This window comes from Castanea sativa, chromosome 7, assembly GCF_040712315.1.
Source record: "Castanea sativa cultivar Marrone di Chiusa Pesio chromosome 7, ASM4071231v1".
NCBI lineage: Eukaryota > Viridiplantae > Streptophyta > Magnoliopsida > Fagales > Fagaceae > Castanea > Castanea sativa.
In genome coordinates this window covers 44,619,107-44,636,792 of record NC_134019.1, presented here as the reverse complement: position 1 = coordinate 44,636,792, position 17,686 = coordinate 44,619,107, and the positions used below count along the sequence as shown (strand labels likewise).

Genomic DNA, 17,686 nt, shown 5'->3' with positions numbered 1-17,686 from the left:
CCTTAATATTTTCAATCTTATTTTAATTTTTTTATGGATTGTTAAGCAATTTTCTTATATTTTTCAACTAACTTGTTAGATTCATCAAGCTTAGTCTCAAATCTTTTAGAACTTATATCATAGTAATACATTTCCTATAAATCTTATTATAGGTTTCTTTAAGGACAACACTTTATCCAATTTATCATGGTCATTCTTAGGGGAGTCACCGCTCTTATAAGAGGCTACAAAAGCCTACTTTTTACCTCTAGAGTCTCTCCTAGATTTAGACTTATCTATGACAAGAGGGGTCAATGATCAACTTAGTGATTAATACCTAAAATAAAGTTAACCTGCTCTGATACTAATTAAGAAGTTATAGTTTAGACCTCGTTAGTTGTTATTATCAAACTTTAGCCAACTTATTAAATTTAACCAGTTATGAATTATGATAGTTAATAGATTTTGGTTAAAAACCACACCAACAAATCACCATAATATAAAAAGCAGAAAATATAAAGAATACAATGATTTGTTGACAATGTGAAAAACCTATAGTTAACACCAAAGGAAAAAACACATTGAGGTTTTATGATCAACCTCAAGACAAAATCTACTATTAGAATTGAAGTTTTTACAACTATAAAAAAAAAAAAAAAAAAAACCCTTACTTCTAGTTGCTACCTCTAATAGTAACTAACACACATAAATGTGTTCCTCCAATTTCGTTGGACTCTTTTAATCTAGATTCTGCCAAACATGAACTTCCTGCTCACGAATTCAAGGGCCACCTCAAAGATTCTTAAAGCAAATTGTGTGTGTAGGCACTGTGGGTTCAACTTGATCGCCAATCATTACACAAATTGTTCTTTAGATTTTCTTTGATATCTTCAGTTAGATGTTGAATAGAGAGTTAGGTTATAGAAACCCTAGGTAAGCATAAAACTCTCTCTCCCTCTCTCTTATTTTCAACTCTTATGATCCCTTAAATATTTTAGTAAGGCTCGAAATCCAAGTCATGAGCTGACTTAATGGGTCTGATTGAGAATTAGGATTCTTGAAACCCAATTGATTGAGACTTTGTCAAGACATAGCTTGATAAATCGATTATGTGTCAAGCTTTCAGACGCTTCCTTTTACTTGAGCTGATCTTGGGTCTCCTTTCTTAATCTTGAACTACAACTTTATGACAATTATTTCTTCATGGTATGCCAAAATTTAACAAATATTGACTAAACAAAAAATATAATTTAGTCAAATACAAAATTTAAGAACTGTATTTTGATACGAGGATAGTCCAATACAAATATACAAAATTGAAGAATTAGGACACATGTTTTACAACTCAATTTAAAACAAAAATTTTAAACGCATTACACATGTCACATTAACTAGAATTGATCATACCTACTTTCCAACCAATTTCACAACATGCGAAGTAATCGGTTGTGGGTGATAGAAAAAAAGAGGTGGGTCAATGTAATAGTTAGTAGACAAAAAGTGTCCACTAATCATTGTCGATTACTTTGACATGTTGTAAAATTGATGCTTTGTTTGTTTTGAAATAAAATATTTTCCGTAAAATGTTTTCACATTTTTAGATTTTTGTTTGCATGTAAAATGTGGTCAAACTTGTAAAATATTTTCCTTTGATCGTAAAATCCTTTGTAAAAAATTGTAAAAGATTTTACCTTTAAAAATTTGGTAAAACAATTTACAAAAACGCATAACGGCCCTCCCCCCTAATCTGGTGGTTAGGTCTACGATCTGATTCTCAAAGGCACTGTTCGAATGGTCTTGTTGTTGGAGATTGTGTTGTGGTGGATAGGTCACAGGAGCCATTGATCCAACAGTTAGGTTGTTGGAGCTAGTGGTTTGGTAACGAAAATCACATACTTGAAATTGTCAGTCCATACCGGTGATTTGGTTGCCAAAGTTGTCGCTCCACTAGCCGGAATGGCAATCTGATCATCGAACCTCCTACACTAGCAGTTCGAGTGATCGAGCTGCAAGTTTTGATGATTTGTGCTTGAAAAATTTTACATATTACACCAAATATATGAAAATATTTTATTTGTAAAACTCTATCTCTCAGAGAGATAAAATTTTGGTTTTGTCCCCAAGGTCTATTAGTTAATAATTATTACTCTTTATTGCAAAAAAGAACAAATTATTTTATTATTGTACGCAAATTCAGTCTTATCTTTAGGGTCCATTTGGTTGGAGGAGTGAAAATGTGGGAGGATGGAAAATTAGTGAGAGGATGGAAAAGTGGGAGGATAGAAAAGATTTGGTTTTCCCTCGTGTGTGTTTGGTTGGAGGGGTGGAAAAGTGGGAGGGTGGAAAAAAATTTTGTTTGGTTGGAGAGAAAAAATGAAGGATGGAAAATTATGTCCTTCTTATATAATATATAAGAAATAGATATAGTGAGAGGGGTAGGTTAGTGCAATAAAGTAAGGGTATTTGTATAAATTACATCATTCAGCATCTTTTCCTCCCCATTTTCCTCCCAAATTGGGAGGATAAAAAAAGTGGACCTAGAGGGATTATTTTCCTCCCTATTTTCTGTCTCTCTTATTTTCTCTCCTAAACCAAATGGTGAAAAATGCCATTTTTCACCTTATTTTCCAATAATAGGATATTATAAAAATGTCTCTAAATAATGCTAGTATCATAACTTCTGCTACAATTTGTTTCTGTGGCAAGTTATTAAAGGTGGAGTTGTGAACCCATCACTTTTATCCCACCACTCATAACTTGCCATGTGAACTAGTAGTGGGCCTTGTGGAAAAATTTGTTGTTTTAGCATTATTTTTTTTAATGGAATTAGCTTACCTCTACTACTTTTCAACTGGAATTTCCTTTTGTTTTATTAAGAAACTGTCACATCACCTATTAACTAAATAAAATGTGGAGATTAAAATTTACTACCACTTACTATTGTGTATTTAAAATAAAAAGAAGATTTCCAATTAAGAGAGTACGGGAGCTAAGCTAAACTTTTTTCTACTATTTTGTGAAAAAGTCAACAGGGACTTTTATTTTTACTTATTTTATTATTGCTACCTGTAGGTCTGTCCGCAGGTCGGTCCGGGTCGGGTTTGTGCCCAACCCGGAACCGACACGCCGGAATCGGGTGGAGAAAAAATGCACCCGCCACCGACCCACCGGAGTAATCGAGTCGGACAGTTCAGGTCATCAACGGGTGGCAGGTGGGTCGGTCGGAGTCAGAGATCTAAGAATACGACGAGAAAACGGTGAAAAAAACATAGATCCGGCGAAGAAACCTAGATTTCGGCGAAGTTTTCCAGAGTCCGACGAAGTTTTCCCTTAGATCCAGCGAAAATCGCACCAGATTTGATGAGATTTCGCCAGATCCGGTCAAAATCTCACCAGATCTAAAGAAAATATCGCCGGATACTGGGTTTTTTCGCCGAAATCTAGAAGAATATAGCCGGATTCTGGAAAAATGTCGCCAGGTTCTGGAATTTTTGCCGGATTCTGGAAATCTCTCGGTCGGTTCAGTTTTTTCAGGTCGGATCCGGTCGGTTCTTCGGGTGGGTTGGGTTACCGGATCCTTCTGGACAGCCCTAGCTACCTGTCATATGTGCTTACGACAGTAGTTCCATAATTGTTGCAGTGGTTTGTCTTCGTGGTTGGATTTTAAAGTTTCAAAATTCAGAAAATAAATAAAGCCACTCAAATTAATCAACACCTGTCGATCGATGAGTTTAAATACGCAAGGCAGAGAGAAGAAACACATTTATTCATTCTGCAACTAAAACTAATAATAGTAGTTAAGGTTGTTGAAGAAAGATGGCCTCCGTAGGAATTGGAAGGATAAAGCTAGGTTCACAGGGACTGGAAGTGTCAGCGCAAGGTTTAGGATGCATGGGCATGTCCGCTTTGTATGGCCCTCCAAAGCTGAAAGTCCGAACAAGAAGGGGTGTAGCCAGGAATTTTTACAAGAGGAGCTGATTCAAAGTATTGATATAAAAAACATAAATTGCAAGTCTATTAAATATGAAATTTCAATTTTGATATATCTAAAACATTAATGAACATACAAAAACTGTCTAGTTTACTATAAACATATACAAAATATCCACACACAAAAAACATTTCACATCAAAATCATGTCTGATGACGATTTTTCATGGAATAGAATTCATCCATAATCATTTCTATGGTGAAATTCCCAGCAATTTCATTTTCTATATAAACTATCATATTATCTACCAAAAGTTTATCCTCCATTCTATTGCGAAGTCTTGTTTTTAATAATTTCATAGCTGAAAAAGCTCATTATGTAGTTGCTGTAGAAGCTAGAATAGTCAACACAAGACGAATCAGTCTATTAATTAAATGATAGAATTTAGACTTCCCTAAAATTTCTAATTCCCTACATAGCTCAGATATTGTTCCCATATTTTGAAAATCTGAATGCTTTGTCACATCAAGCTCATAATGTTGCAATTGATGCTTCAAAATACAAATTTCCTGCTCAGTGAAATCTTGAGGATAATAATTTTCAGCCAAATTGCAAATATCACTAATTTTGAATGATCTAAAAGCATCCTTAGAATTTAATGCTGAACTAAGAGTGAGAAGATCTACTGTTTGCTCACAAAATCTACTATTCAATTCTTGCAATTGAAAATCTATTGCAACTGTAAATATGTCAATTCTAAAATGATATTCTATTGTTGTCAAAGCCTCATCTTGATGATGGTATCTACCTCGAGCTTTAGTATAACAAGCATTTAAATCAGGAATATCAATTTCATGTTGTCCACAAAATGATGTAACACTAGCAAGTAAAGGCTCCCATCCATCATCTCTCAACTTTTGAACAAGTGATTTTTTAGTTGAAACTAAATGCATGGCATTTAAAAGATCATGAGAATGTTGTTGCAAAGTTTGGCAAAGAACATTGGTAATTCCCATAATCTCTTTCATTATATGCAAAATTAAAACAAATTCAAATGATGTTAATACTTGATAAACTCTCTCGGCATCACTACGTTGTTTATAATTAGCCCCTTCCTTAGAGATAATATTGATAACTTTGCAAGCTGCATTAAACATTTTTATCAAACTACAAATAGATTGAAAATGAGATCCCCAACGTGTATCTCCAGCCCGTTGCAAAGTACCAATTTGGTTTGCTCCTCAATTTCAGTCTCAATTTCATTAGAAGCAATCATATTCTCAATTTGTTCCCCTTGAGCATATTGCAATTCATCATTACGCTTACTAGAACCAACGACAATATTGATAATATTAGTCAAATGATCAAAGAATTGATGAACAACTTTTACTTCTCTAGATGCTGTAACTAAAGCCAATTGCAACCTATGAGCCATGCAATGTACATAATAAGCATATGGACATTCTTTAAGAAATAGAGCTTGTAATCCATTCCATTCACCACGCATGTTACTAGCTCCATCATACCCTTGACCTCGAATATTCTCAATGTGAAGGTCGTAATAAGAAAGGACAGCACATATCTCCTTTTAAGGGTCAACACAATAGTATCTCTAACATGCACAATATGAAAGAAATGCTCTTTAATGAAACCATTATTATCAACAAACCTCAAAACAATGGCCATTTGCTCTCTCTTCGACTCATCTTGGGCTTCATCAACGAGAATGCAAAATTTTACATCCCAGATTTCTTCACGAATAGCCTTTCGCACATTACTAGCAAGAATATGAAAAATCTCCTTTTGAATTGTAGGTGATGTATATTTGGCATTTCGTGGAGCATTTTCCAAGACAACACTAGCTACTTTGTCATTGAAAGTTGGTGTGAATTTTATCAATTTAATAAAATTACCTCTATCTTTTGAGTCAAGGCTTTCATCATGACCTCTAAAAGCACAAGCTTGGAATGCTAGCCATCAAGCACACTCTATTGAGGTTTTGAGCCGCAACCAATTATTCTCTAATTCTTTTGACGTTTGTTTCTCAATTAGCTTATCAATATGTCGTGAATAATTCTTTAAATCCTCGCAACATTTGATAGCAATTTTATGTGGGGATTTTGGATCTTTCCTACATGACGAATTAAAGGACAATTCATTCCATCATTTACTTTTTTCCAATTATTAAAATCTGTTTAAATGAATGCATCTGATCTGGGAAGACCTATTGGTTTCTTACCAAAAAGGTAGCAAGGTAGACAATATATCGCATCCATTGAAGGTGAGTATATCAACCAATCCCTATGTGAATGTGATTCAAACCATGAAGGTGAAAATCGATGACGACGAGTATCATTGTTGTATGGATTGTCTATATTTTTAGGTTGATATGGACCTTCTTTGAGATAAGCTTGTCGGATTTCATCTTGTTTGTTGATAGGAAATTCACATATTTGTTTACGTGATCCTGGATCACGATCTATCTCTTCGGATTGAATTCTTGAACATTTGGAGGGGTGTTCATCAGGCATTGAAGTATCAACATTTGTTTCTATAGGCACAGATGTCTTAATTTTTGAATTGCTAACATTTTTTTTTCTTAAAGAATGCATCAATTGTTTTTCTTTTGCTCATAATTCTTTTAGCTTTAAGAATATGACTCAAAAATTAACCTGAAAAGAACTTTAAAAATAAAATTTTAATTAGAAATTTTTACTTAGTTATATGGATGTTATTCATACTTAAGAAAAAACAAAATTTCCACTATAATTTAAACAGTCAACCCATTTTTAATACAACTTTAATTAATAATAACCTCTCAAACCCTGATGACCGAACTCACCAGGCCAGGCAGTCACCAAACTCACCAGGATTTTTTTTTTTTTTTTTTTTTGGGACTATGAGGACAGAAGAGTAGAGGATTGATGCTGAGAGGCTGAGAGCTGAGTTTGGCTGTATCAATCAACTCATGTAGTCATGTGCATCTTCCAAATTATTCACCACAGCCTACAACAATTAACCAAAAAAATCACAACTTTAACCAAATTTTCATATGAATGTGAGAGACCGCGCCCCCGGCTCGTTTTTATAGAGGTGTTGAGCCAAACCCACGTGAATGGGTGGAATCGTGTTATTGCCTCTCAAAATAGAGGTTCGACTAGTTATTTCTTCCCCTTTAGATTAAGGGTTTTACAATGGAATCGCCACTTATTTAATTATTGAAAAAATAAGAAAACCAGAATTGAAAAATTCCTCATTTTATTAATTTGAAATTGAATTTACATTAATAATAGGAAATTATATGGCTTTGGTCCTAGATACAATCTAAGATAAAGTACATGACTCTGTTTCCTAGTTACAATCTAGAAATTGAAAAATTATATGAATAAGCATTGGATCTACTAACCCTTAATATAAGTTCGGAGGCTATGTTACAAGGTGGGAAGGTGTTAGGCACCCACCTTGCCCGATGGAACCGGTTTTCTAGACTATGGTGGCCAACATTCATATCACATCATCCAACATATTATCAATCAATTTGCATGTTGAATTTAATATGTGTGCATGTGATAAACCCTAATTCAATTTATTAAGAATTTTGTTTGGATTGAAAAATAAATTCTAGTGAATGTGTGTGGATGGTGATATCCTAGATTCAAGGGTTTGAAAGAATTATTAAACAAACATATTTTTCATGTTTTTGATGTGGATTTAAGATTAAAACTAATATTATGCATGAACATGTGACGAACAACCAAGAACATGAGAAGAACATATAAGAACAATTACGAACATTCAAACATATTCAAAAGAATTTAAATGATTACTATCATGCTTTAATCCTAAATTCTCATCATGGCAACGCACAAAAAACAAGTTAGGAAAATGGATTATACCTTCATGCAACATCCATACGGTGGAGGAGGAGACTCTTAGTAGAGGTCCTAAGGGTGGAGGAAAAGAAAAGCTAGGAGAGGAAGAGTGAGTCTCACTCAATACCTTGAGTCTCAAGAAGACCAAAGGGTGGAGGAAAAGAAGAGTTAGGACAGAAAGAGTGAGTCTCACTCAATACCTTGAGTTTCAAGAAGACCAAGATATTACAAGACTACTCGACTTCCTATAACTCAAGAGAGGAGAAAAGAGGGGGGTTTTGTGTGTCTTGGAATGAAGGAGAGTGGGGATTTATATAGTAGTGGTGGAGGAAATATGAATGGAAGGTCATTAATGAGGGTTGACAAAGAATCATGAACCTAGACCTCATTTTAGCCTTAGGGGAAATCTGGAGCATTAAATGTAGAGATTGGTGGGAGTGTAGAGCAAGCCAAAATTTGGTTTTCCTGTAGCTGCTGTAACAGCTTGTAGAGCCAACTTCGAAAAATCATATCTGACACAATTTTGATCAGAATTGTCTAGTTCTTTTGCTCAAATTGAAGCCTCAGATGTCTAGTTTCTTGGAAAATCAACCTTATTCACAAATTCAAAGTATTCCGAGAGATATCGATGAAATAGTGAGCAGAGGTCATTTGTTAGAAAATGGTTTCAACACAATTAACATTAATAGGTCCCAAATTAGTTTCCAACATTAATAGGCTTCAATCACTCCCATTTCAGACCTAATTGATTCTAAATTTACTCTAATTAAAAGATAATTGCACAAATTACTCATTGAATAATTAATGTTTAATTATCTAGTTAATTAGGTGTATGCAACCTTACCATAAAATGTAGTCCTAACTAATCAAATTATGACACATCATTAATCTCAAATTGATTATAATTATAATCAATTAGAATCAAGTGTTCATAATCACATATAGTCAGACTCAATTTGTGATAGTGCATCTCGGCCATTAAAACTTAATTTGATGATAACTTTCAATCTGATGGTCCGATTAGGGCTTATGACCAGTCGATTTGATCTTATGACCAGTCGATTGGATCGTTACAACATCAAGATTATTTTGGTGACATGAGATTAAGGATCTAATGACCAGAATCAAGATGCATATTTCCAAGGTGAAATTACCCTTTTTCTCTCCATGTGAGGTTAAATGTGGATTGCAAAATGAGGTGTCAACAATGAAAATCACTTTTTTTTTCACAATAAAAACTTAAAAACCCAAAAACCCAACTGGGTCTCAATCATTTTTTTTCACCTGATAGCAAGTGACAGTCTGAAAACAAAAACATGAACCACCAAACTCACCAGACCAGGTAGTCATCAAACTCACCAGGAATTTTTTTTTTTTTTTTGGAACTGTGAAGACAGAGGACAAAGGACTGATGCAGAGAGCTGAGTTTTGGGGGCTGGTAGGCAATGGAGTGGGAGTGTGGGACTGAAAAGTGGAAGTGTGTCAAAGAAGACCAAGAGAAAAAAAGAATATATGTAAAGGGAATAAGGGGATTCCGTGGGTCAGGTGGGTGGGTTTTTTGAGATGGAGAGAAAGTGTAATTTTGTTGTTAGTGTTTGGACAATTGAACTTGAGTATTTAAATGTAAGTGGGCCATTTTTTTTTTTTTTTTTTTATAATTTGGAGTAGGCCTAAAACTTTAGCTAGGGCTTGGGAAAATAGTGAATATATGGACTATGGGAGCTAGATGTCCAAAATTAGAGGGCCTAATTATTTTTTAGGGGAAATTACACTTTACCACCTTAAACTATGCACTAGATTACACTTTGCACCCTAAATTATCCGATTACACACTTTGCACCCTAAACTATCACATTTATCACGCTTTGCACCCCGGTGTTATTTTTGCTGCTATATTTAACAGAATCTTGTTGCATGTGACAAGCACATGCTTCTTACTTAAATGAAATAAAGTTAAAAGACTGAAATATCCTTCCTCAAAATCAATTAAAACAAAACCCAAAGAATGAACAATCTCTTTCTCCTCTCCCAAACCCACGGCACCTCTCAACTCTGAACAATCTCTTCCCGACCCTTGAAGCTCCAGCGCCGGCCCTTGACACTTCAGCAGCTCCACCGCTCCCATTCTTCGCCGACCCTTTTCAGTTTCACAGGTACCCAAGATCCGTCCCCCTTCATCCGTGAACAATCACTTCCTTTTAATTTTATTTTCCATTTTCTCCGTTCTATGCTGTGATGTTTGGCCGGATCCTGCAACTGCCTGTACTGGAGCTTCTTCACGAGACAGATTGGTTTGGAAATGAAAAACAATCCAGAAAAGAAAATGAAAAGGATTCCACGGGTGACCGTTTTGCATAGTGGAATTCAAAGCCTAATATGTGTTGTCATCTCTCAGATACTTTATGGAATTCAAAGCCTAGTATGTGTTGGAATTCAAAGCCTATTTTTTATGTCATTGTCATCTCTCAGATATTTTATTTGCAATTTGTGGAATTCAAAGGATTTATGTGTTGTGATCCGTATGTGATAACAATCTTGTTGAACAAATGTTTGAAGAAGTCAGAGGCGCCCTCCTTTAGCCAAACATGAAACTTATTTTTTATTATTATGTTTTTTATATTATTTATTTGGTGGTGGTGGCCCTAGTATTAAAATAGTGTTTCTTATTTCATTTCCACTTTAAGAAGAAGAATTTGATGAATTCATTAGAAACAATCACCAAAATTGTTATAAGGAAAGAACGATAAATAATTAAAAAAAATCAGACAAGAATTACATTTGGGCATTTTGAACTTTGTGTTTCTCAAAATCACATGTATTTTGATTTTGCTAACCTGTAATAGAAGATTTGAACTTTGTCAATGGCCAATAAAGATATAAGAGAAACTCTGAGATTTGTGTGATTTTTTTTTTTTTTAGACAGTGCAAATGAAGCTGCGTGGAATCTGGGGAAGAGGATGGCCTCACATGAGATAGAGGGAGATGTGGAAAATTTTGGGTTTTGTTTTAACTGATTTTGAGGAAGGGTGTTTCAGTCTTTTAACTTTATTCCACCTAAGCAAGAAGCATGTGCTTGTCACATGCAACAAAATTCTGTTAAATATAACAACAAAAATAACACCGGGGTTCAAAGCGTGATAAGTGTGATAGTTTAGGGTGCAAAGTGTGCAATCGAATAGTTTAGGGTGCAAAGTGTAATCTAATGCATAGTTTAGGATGGTAAAGTGTAATTTCCCCTATTTTTTATATATACTCTAATAGATTTTTTTTTTTTTTTTTTTTGCAGGGGCTTGGGCACCCCCAAGCCACTATGTGGCTCTGCCCTTGGATCAAGACATGGTCTCTCTCATTCATCATGCCATCCACACTGGTGTCACCTTCCTTAATACTTCTAACATGTATGGCCCCTTCCTCAACGAAATCCTCCTTGGAAAGGTACTGATGATGCTGAAAAAGTCACCAGTAAGCTGTACGTACTCCCAAATCGGAACAACACCTGCAAAATGAAAAGAGAAGACCTAATAGAGGGCACTGGTGTGGGGCTGGCCAAAAACCCTTCGAAGGTCAAGTTAGAATTTTTCACAACCCTAAAATGCTAGAGTCGAGTTAATTATGTGTACCTTGATTTACGAGGATTTTGGGATATTTATATTGGTGTAGGGTTACCATCCATGCCTTGGCCAGGAAACCCTTTCCTTTTAGAATAACACCTCTTCGATTCTGCATACCTTATAGAGTTCTTTTCCTTATAGGAGTCTTTTGATTATGGTGAAACGTGTAACGCAAGAACTCTCTCTTTATTCACGTTTGTGTGGAGATCAAGCAAAGCCATATTAGACTTATCGCGAGATGCAAGTCGATTATGATTAGGAGTCCTTAAAGCCTAATCATTACCAACGGAGGCCAAATGTTACAACCGTCCACTACGTACCTTGTAATATTGACCCATCGACCATCCACATGTCACTACCGTACCATCATGTTTCACGAAGGGGGATCCGTCCCCTATTTTATTCTCTTCAGGTACAACGGTGACTTTTTCTCCCTTTCTTTTCTTTACTTTATGTACGTTACCATCGCTTGCGAATTCGCATGAACCCACCACCCACCACCCCACTTATAGGCTTTGAAGGGAGGGCTAAGAGAGAAGGTGGAATTGGGAACAAAGTTCGGTGTTACGGTTGTGGATGGGAAGAGAGAGATCCATGGCGATCCAGCTTATGTGAGAGAGGCTTGTGAGGCCAGTTTGAAGCGCCTTGATGTTGACTGTATTAATCTCTATTACCAGCATCACATAGACACTCGTGTTCCCATTGAAGTCACCGTTAGTTTAAGTTAATTCTTACCTCCTCAATTAGCATCATATTCACCATCACATATATTTTGTGGAAGATACATATAACTCCCACATGTTTACGTTAATATATTTTGTTGATTCCAACACAACGAGGAACGTTGGACATAAAACCTTTAGATTTGAGGCCATCCTTGCCATTGATGGAGCATTGAACCTTTAATTAAAAACGGAAGTTATTCATTTAGCCCAAACTATTTTATTTGGGATTTTTTATTATTTTTTTTTTATAAGTCTAACTCTGTTGATTTGAAAATTGGTTTAATTGGACTTTATTATACAAGAGTTAGTGGAAACAGAGAATTTGTACTTGATTCAGGATTAACCTCACAATGTTAGGGGTAGAGAAATCCATTCTTGTCATGCATTTATATGATATTTAGCTTATTGTCTTTGTATATTGTTTAATTTCTTGATACTTTTTTGAACAGCTTGTTCTGAATCTGTTTTGAGTCCTATCCAATGTTAATCTTTCAATTTATTTTCTTTTGATAAATTCTCTTTTACTGTATATTTGGAATGGATGATATGGGAGGAGAGAAGAGGGGAAAATGGCCGGAATATTCGTTGAGGAGAGGAGAAAAGTAGCAGGAATGTTTTTCCCCTCTCCTCTACTCTCCCACATCTCCCACCATCCAAACATAGGGTTAGAGTCATATCATATATCCTTGAAATACCCTATTAAGATCATTTGACTGAAGATCCAAATTGTGAGGAATCTCTTTCAGAAAAAAGAAAAAAAGAAAAATCATTTTCACTCTTGGAATACTACTCCCCCATGCATATTACTCCAGGCCTTTTACTTCCTTTGCTTCTAAACAGGAAATGCTACATGCATTTCCTCCACCATTCTGTACTTGTGGTGGTGCAAACATTTAAAATTATCTTTTACTTGCCTCGTTGATTACTTCATTTTCTCACTTGACTCTAGGACTAGTTCATTTTGTAAGAGCTGAAAACTTATGTTACTCTTCCATGATGGTTTTACAGCAATGAAAAATCATTTTGGTATGACTTTGTTGTCATAAGGGATATAACATCAATTACTTTGTGGGCCAAAAGCAAACCAATTAAGGCTCATCTCATTTGTTTTACTTCAATCAATTCATCAAAATGAGGCAACCAAATTTACAAACATTTTTTTTAAGAAACAAAAAACTCAATTGAACTGAATAAAGAATAAAATTAATGAGGGTTCCTCTTTCTCTCTCTCTGATTATGTAATGAGGAATGAGGCTACAAGAAATCATTTTCACCCTGTTCATATTTATATTTCCACATCCAAGATGTTTTGGACTGCATCCTAGGCAAATTCCAGATTAATCAGAATATATTTTTGAAATTTAGGATGTGCATGGGACATGTCTGATTTCATTTCTAATATGTACTGGATATCACCCCCACGTTTTAGGGTTTCCAATATATATTCTTGAAATTTAGGATAGTCTATGAATTCTATGCAAAGTGAAGCCATCATCTAGGTAAGTACCATCATTCAGTTCTTTTATGATTATTTATGAAATATGTGAGAAAATGGAACTACCATTTGGTAAAGATCATGTACTCATGCGCCTATATTGTCCTGCTTTTCTTGATAAGTTAAACTGTAATGCTTGTCAAACAATGACTGGCGAGCCTTGTAATTCACCATTCTTGTATTCTAAATTAGTCTAATTACATAGAAAAAAGCTGTTGTTTGTAGAATGGTTATGTTACAGCTATCTTTTTTTATGCTAGCTTAGCGGTTACATTCATTGCCACTATTGTACCCTAATTAGTGTCCCATTACGCATCCTCGAAGAAGCTTGCTGTTGAACTTCCCCTAATTCTTTTCTTCTATATATAATAAGATTGGGGAACTCAGAAACTTGTTGAAGAGGGTAAAATCAAGTACATTGGTCTATCTAAGGCCTCTGCCTCAACAATTAGAAGAGCACATGCGGTTCATCCCATAACTGTTGTGCAGCTAGAGTGGTCTTTGTGGTTAAGGGATGTGGAGGAAGAAATAATTCCTACTTGCAGGTGAGGTGTCAATTACAATTGCATATTAAGGTATTAAATAATTAAGATTCAAAATTTAATTTTGTCCTCATTGTGCAGGGAACTAGGCATTGGGATTGTTGCATACAGTCCTCTAGGACGAGGATTCTTTACTTAAGGGCCTAAGGTTGTTGAAAATCTGTCGGACAACGATGTTCGTAAGGTTTGTGAATCTACCACACAACTGTTGAGCTTCAAAAAATTTTGGGCATAAGTCAAGTTTTAGATAGAATGTCGACTACTGTATGGTTAAATATTGGCTGAAATCTTTGTAGTGAAAATTTCTCGTGTTCATTATGTATTTGCATAGCCCTCGCTCACCTCAATTTCTCATGTCGCCCATCAGAATATTTGATTCCTTTCTTTGATGGTTTTCACCTCCTCCTAACTCATTACACCTGAAATAAAAAGATATTGCCAGGAGTTGAATATTTTCCTATCAACTCCTTTTGGTTTTACAGAAAGCTAGTTTTCACAAAATGGATATAGATTAATTGATTCCTGCTATTTTGTTGATCATAAGAGGGGGTAAATTCCATCTGTGCTAAAATCTCTAGAACTCTTTGCTGTGGAGGTTCCTACAATCAAGTTCTAATTATATGAGATTTCTACATGACTTGCCATTTTTAAAAATTTTTTAATGAGAGTAGATTTCAGAGTATAAATTGATAAAGAATCTTATTGACTTCTGTTCTTCCTTGAATAAATTTTGTTAGGTTTAGATTAAGAACTTTTTAGACAAGAAAAATATGAATGACAAGCCTGTTCATAAGATCGATAATGTTAATAACACATTGGATGACAATATAGCAATCTCTTTAGAGAAACAAAATATAAAATGATCACAATTAACAAAATGTCATACGTATTACAAATTGTAAAATGAATACATTAGGACACAACCTAATTTATCCCACGATCCATCTTGCTTTATTCCTTTTTTTTCTTTTTTTGATAATATCTTCCTTTGACTAAGACTTTGTGCTCCCGCTCATTCGCTCAGCGTTGATTAATTTTAGAGGTGGCTGCACAAAGAACAAACATTTAAATATATACATATATATATGAAGGCTGGTTTGTACGGTGTCCAAAAATTCCATAGGATTAGTGGGGTTTTCATGGAAAAAAAAATTGGAAAGAACCAAAGTTAAAGAGGACCTTGTATTTGTTTAGTCAGTAGTAGCACAATTTTTTCATAATTTATTTTTTCCCACAAGCATTAAGGTGGTAAGTTGTCAATTGTAGACAAGAATCTAGTGTCACTAAGTTATGAAGGCCGGTTTGTATGGCATCCAGCAATTCAATAGGATTATTGGGATTTTCATGTAAAAAATGGGGAAAAAAAAATTAAAAGAGGACCTTGTATTTGTTTAGTCCATAGTTATGAAAAATGTGGTGCTCGTAACATTATTCATTTCTAAAACCTACTAGCACCCGGGTATTCCTCACAGCTATTGGCACACGATAAAGAACAGTTGATGAGTGTAATGTCTCCTCTAGCCTTGCATGTATTGAAGCAGTCACTGTAGCAATCCGAAGCAGCTGGGTTGCTGAATGTTGCCATGACAACAATGCACGTGAGAAACACTGCAACGAACTTGTTGACCATTGAATTAATTTGCTTCTGTATTTGTATTGTTTAATTTTTTTTTTATTTTTTATGCCAGCCTTCTCCTTTGTTTTTTTCAGTGTTCCATTGACAATGGCGTAGAGGTTATATATAAGGGACTGGCAAGTTGCAAGGCTGTCGTTTTTCTGGATACTTCCTAGATTATGGGATGATTTGTGATTAAAAGTATTGTTGATGTATAGGATTTGCTAAACTTGGGTTTGTGAATGATTCAACTTTGTCCAATCGGTCTTTATGCGTCTTTGGTTGCAACCACTTGTAATCAAATCTAGAAAGATTTTATTCATTGACAAGATATATACACGTATTTCTGGATACTTCCTAGAATTATGGGATGATTTGTTATTAATAGTATGGTTGATGTATAGGATTTGCTAAACTTGGGTTTGTGAATAATTCAACTTTGTCCAATCGGTCTTTATGCGTCTTTGGTTGCAACCACTTGTAATCAAATCTAGAAAAATCTAGAAAGATTTTATTCATTGACAAGATATATACACATAGTAGGTTCTCCAATTTATCTAATTTATATATATAACAAGAATATATATAATCACATCATATTTCATGTAAACATTGTACCATCTCAAATTGTTGTTCGTAAGAACAATAATTGATTAATAAATAATCTTCAAGTTATTTATATAAATAATTACATATCATATAAATTAGAATTTTCATAAAATTAGATAAAGTGGAGAGCTGTTACCTCGATGATGCTTTAAGGTATTCTCATAACAAGAAGCAATTTACAGTCAATTCATGTATGGACCATGTCACTGTCTTGAGTGGACCTATAGGACTAACAACCACTAATATATATTTATAGTAGTTAAGAGGAGTATGCCCATTAACATAGCTTTATAAGTAGCAATAGTGAATTCAAAGAATTCAATACATTTTCCATAACCATTAACTCATAGCAAACAAACTTTTAACTTCTCACTTCTCCTTAAATCAAATAACAAACATTTATAATATGTATCAATAATTTCCATATTAAAATTGCTAGAACGTTTAAAACGGAAACGGTTTATAAGGAAAATGTATTTGATACGGAAATATTACTATACGTTTAGCCACTAAATGTTTATGTATTAAAATCAAATAATTATGATGACATTATATATCAACGGTCATCTAATAAACTAATAAGCATATAGCTGTATACGAAATCAATGTATTAAAATTATAGCTATTAACCCATGACATTATAATACATTAAAAGTCATTCTTATCACATATGGTAAGTTTCTAAAATAATTAAGTAAAATATAACCGAAACAATAAAAGATATTATATTTTAATTTGAAATATATAATTTTTTATAAAAATATCCAACTATCTAATACCGCCTTAAAATGTACTCGTGTATAACCTGCGCAATGCGCAAGGTCGTTTTACATATTTATGAGCTTTGCTTTAATAACGTAGTATATTTAAGCATATAGTGTCCAATATCCCCTAAAAATTTTAAAAATTAGTTTCTTCAAATCACTTCTTGTGTGTACTTCCCTGCTATGAGAGACTAAAAAAAAAATCCTAACTTTAAGCAATTAAAACTTACTTTACAATTTCAGATAGCAAATCTGCTACTCCTAGGAACTACAATGAATCACACCAAACTAAAACTTGCAAGACAATTTCAATTTTACAACGAAAATGTTTAAAAGAAAATAATGGCTAACCAACTAATGATATTCTCTTTATTCTGCTTATTCTTGTAAAATTCAATTGTGTAGAGTAGTATTGATGCCACAACCCGCTGATTATGTAGGGGGTAATTCGAGAATGCTGTTGTTGGTCTTGACGGAGAGAAAACTCATAGATTTACAACTAAGAATAAATTGTGGCAAGGCAAAGTGTTCAGTTCCAAAGAG

General features: G+C 34.4%; 1 protein-coding gene across 1 annotated transcript; it reads left to right on the top strand.

Annotated features, from left to right (window-relative positions):
* The first annotated feature begins 3,795 nt into the window (after window positions 1-3,795).
* Window positions 3,796-14,343, top strand: LOC142644702 (IN2-2 protein-like). Its single transcript, XM_075819277.1, has 5 exons — window positions 3,796-3,925; window positions 11,117-11,217; window positions 11,906-12,110; window positions 13,987-14,158; window positions 14,237-14,343. The coding sequence occupies exons 1-5, from the start codon at window positions 3,796-3,798 to the stop codon at window positions 14,292-14,294; spliced, it is 666 nt and encodes a 221-aa protein (XP_075675392.1). The 3' UTR covers window positions 14,295-14,343.
* The last annotated feature ends 3,343 nt before the right edge of the window (window positions 14,344-17,686 follow it).

Coding starts and splice junctions, on each gene's coding strand:
- LOC142644702 (XM_075819277.1), top strand. CDS start 3,796: ATGGCCTCCGTAGGAATTGGAAGGATAAAGCTAGGTTCACAGGGACTG. Junction 11,218..11,905: donor ACGAAATCCTCCTTGGAAAG/GTACTGATGATG, acceptor CCCCACTTATAG/GCTTTGAAGGGAGGGCTAAG. Junction 14,159..14,236: donor GAAATAATTCCTACTTGCAG/GTGAGGTGTCAA, acceptor CTCATTGTGCAG/GGAACTAGGCATTGGGATTG.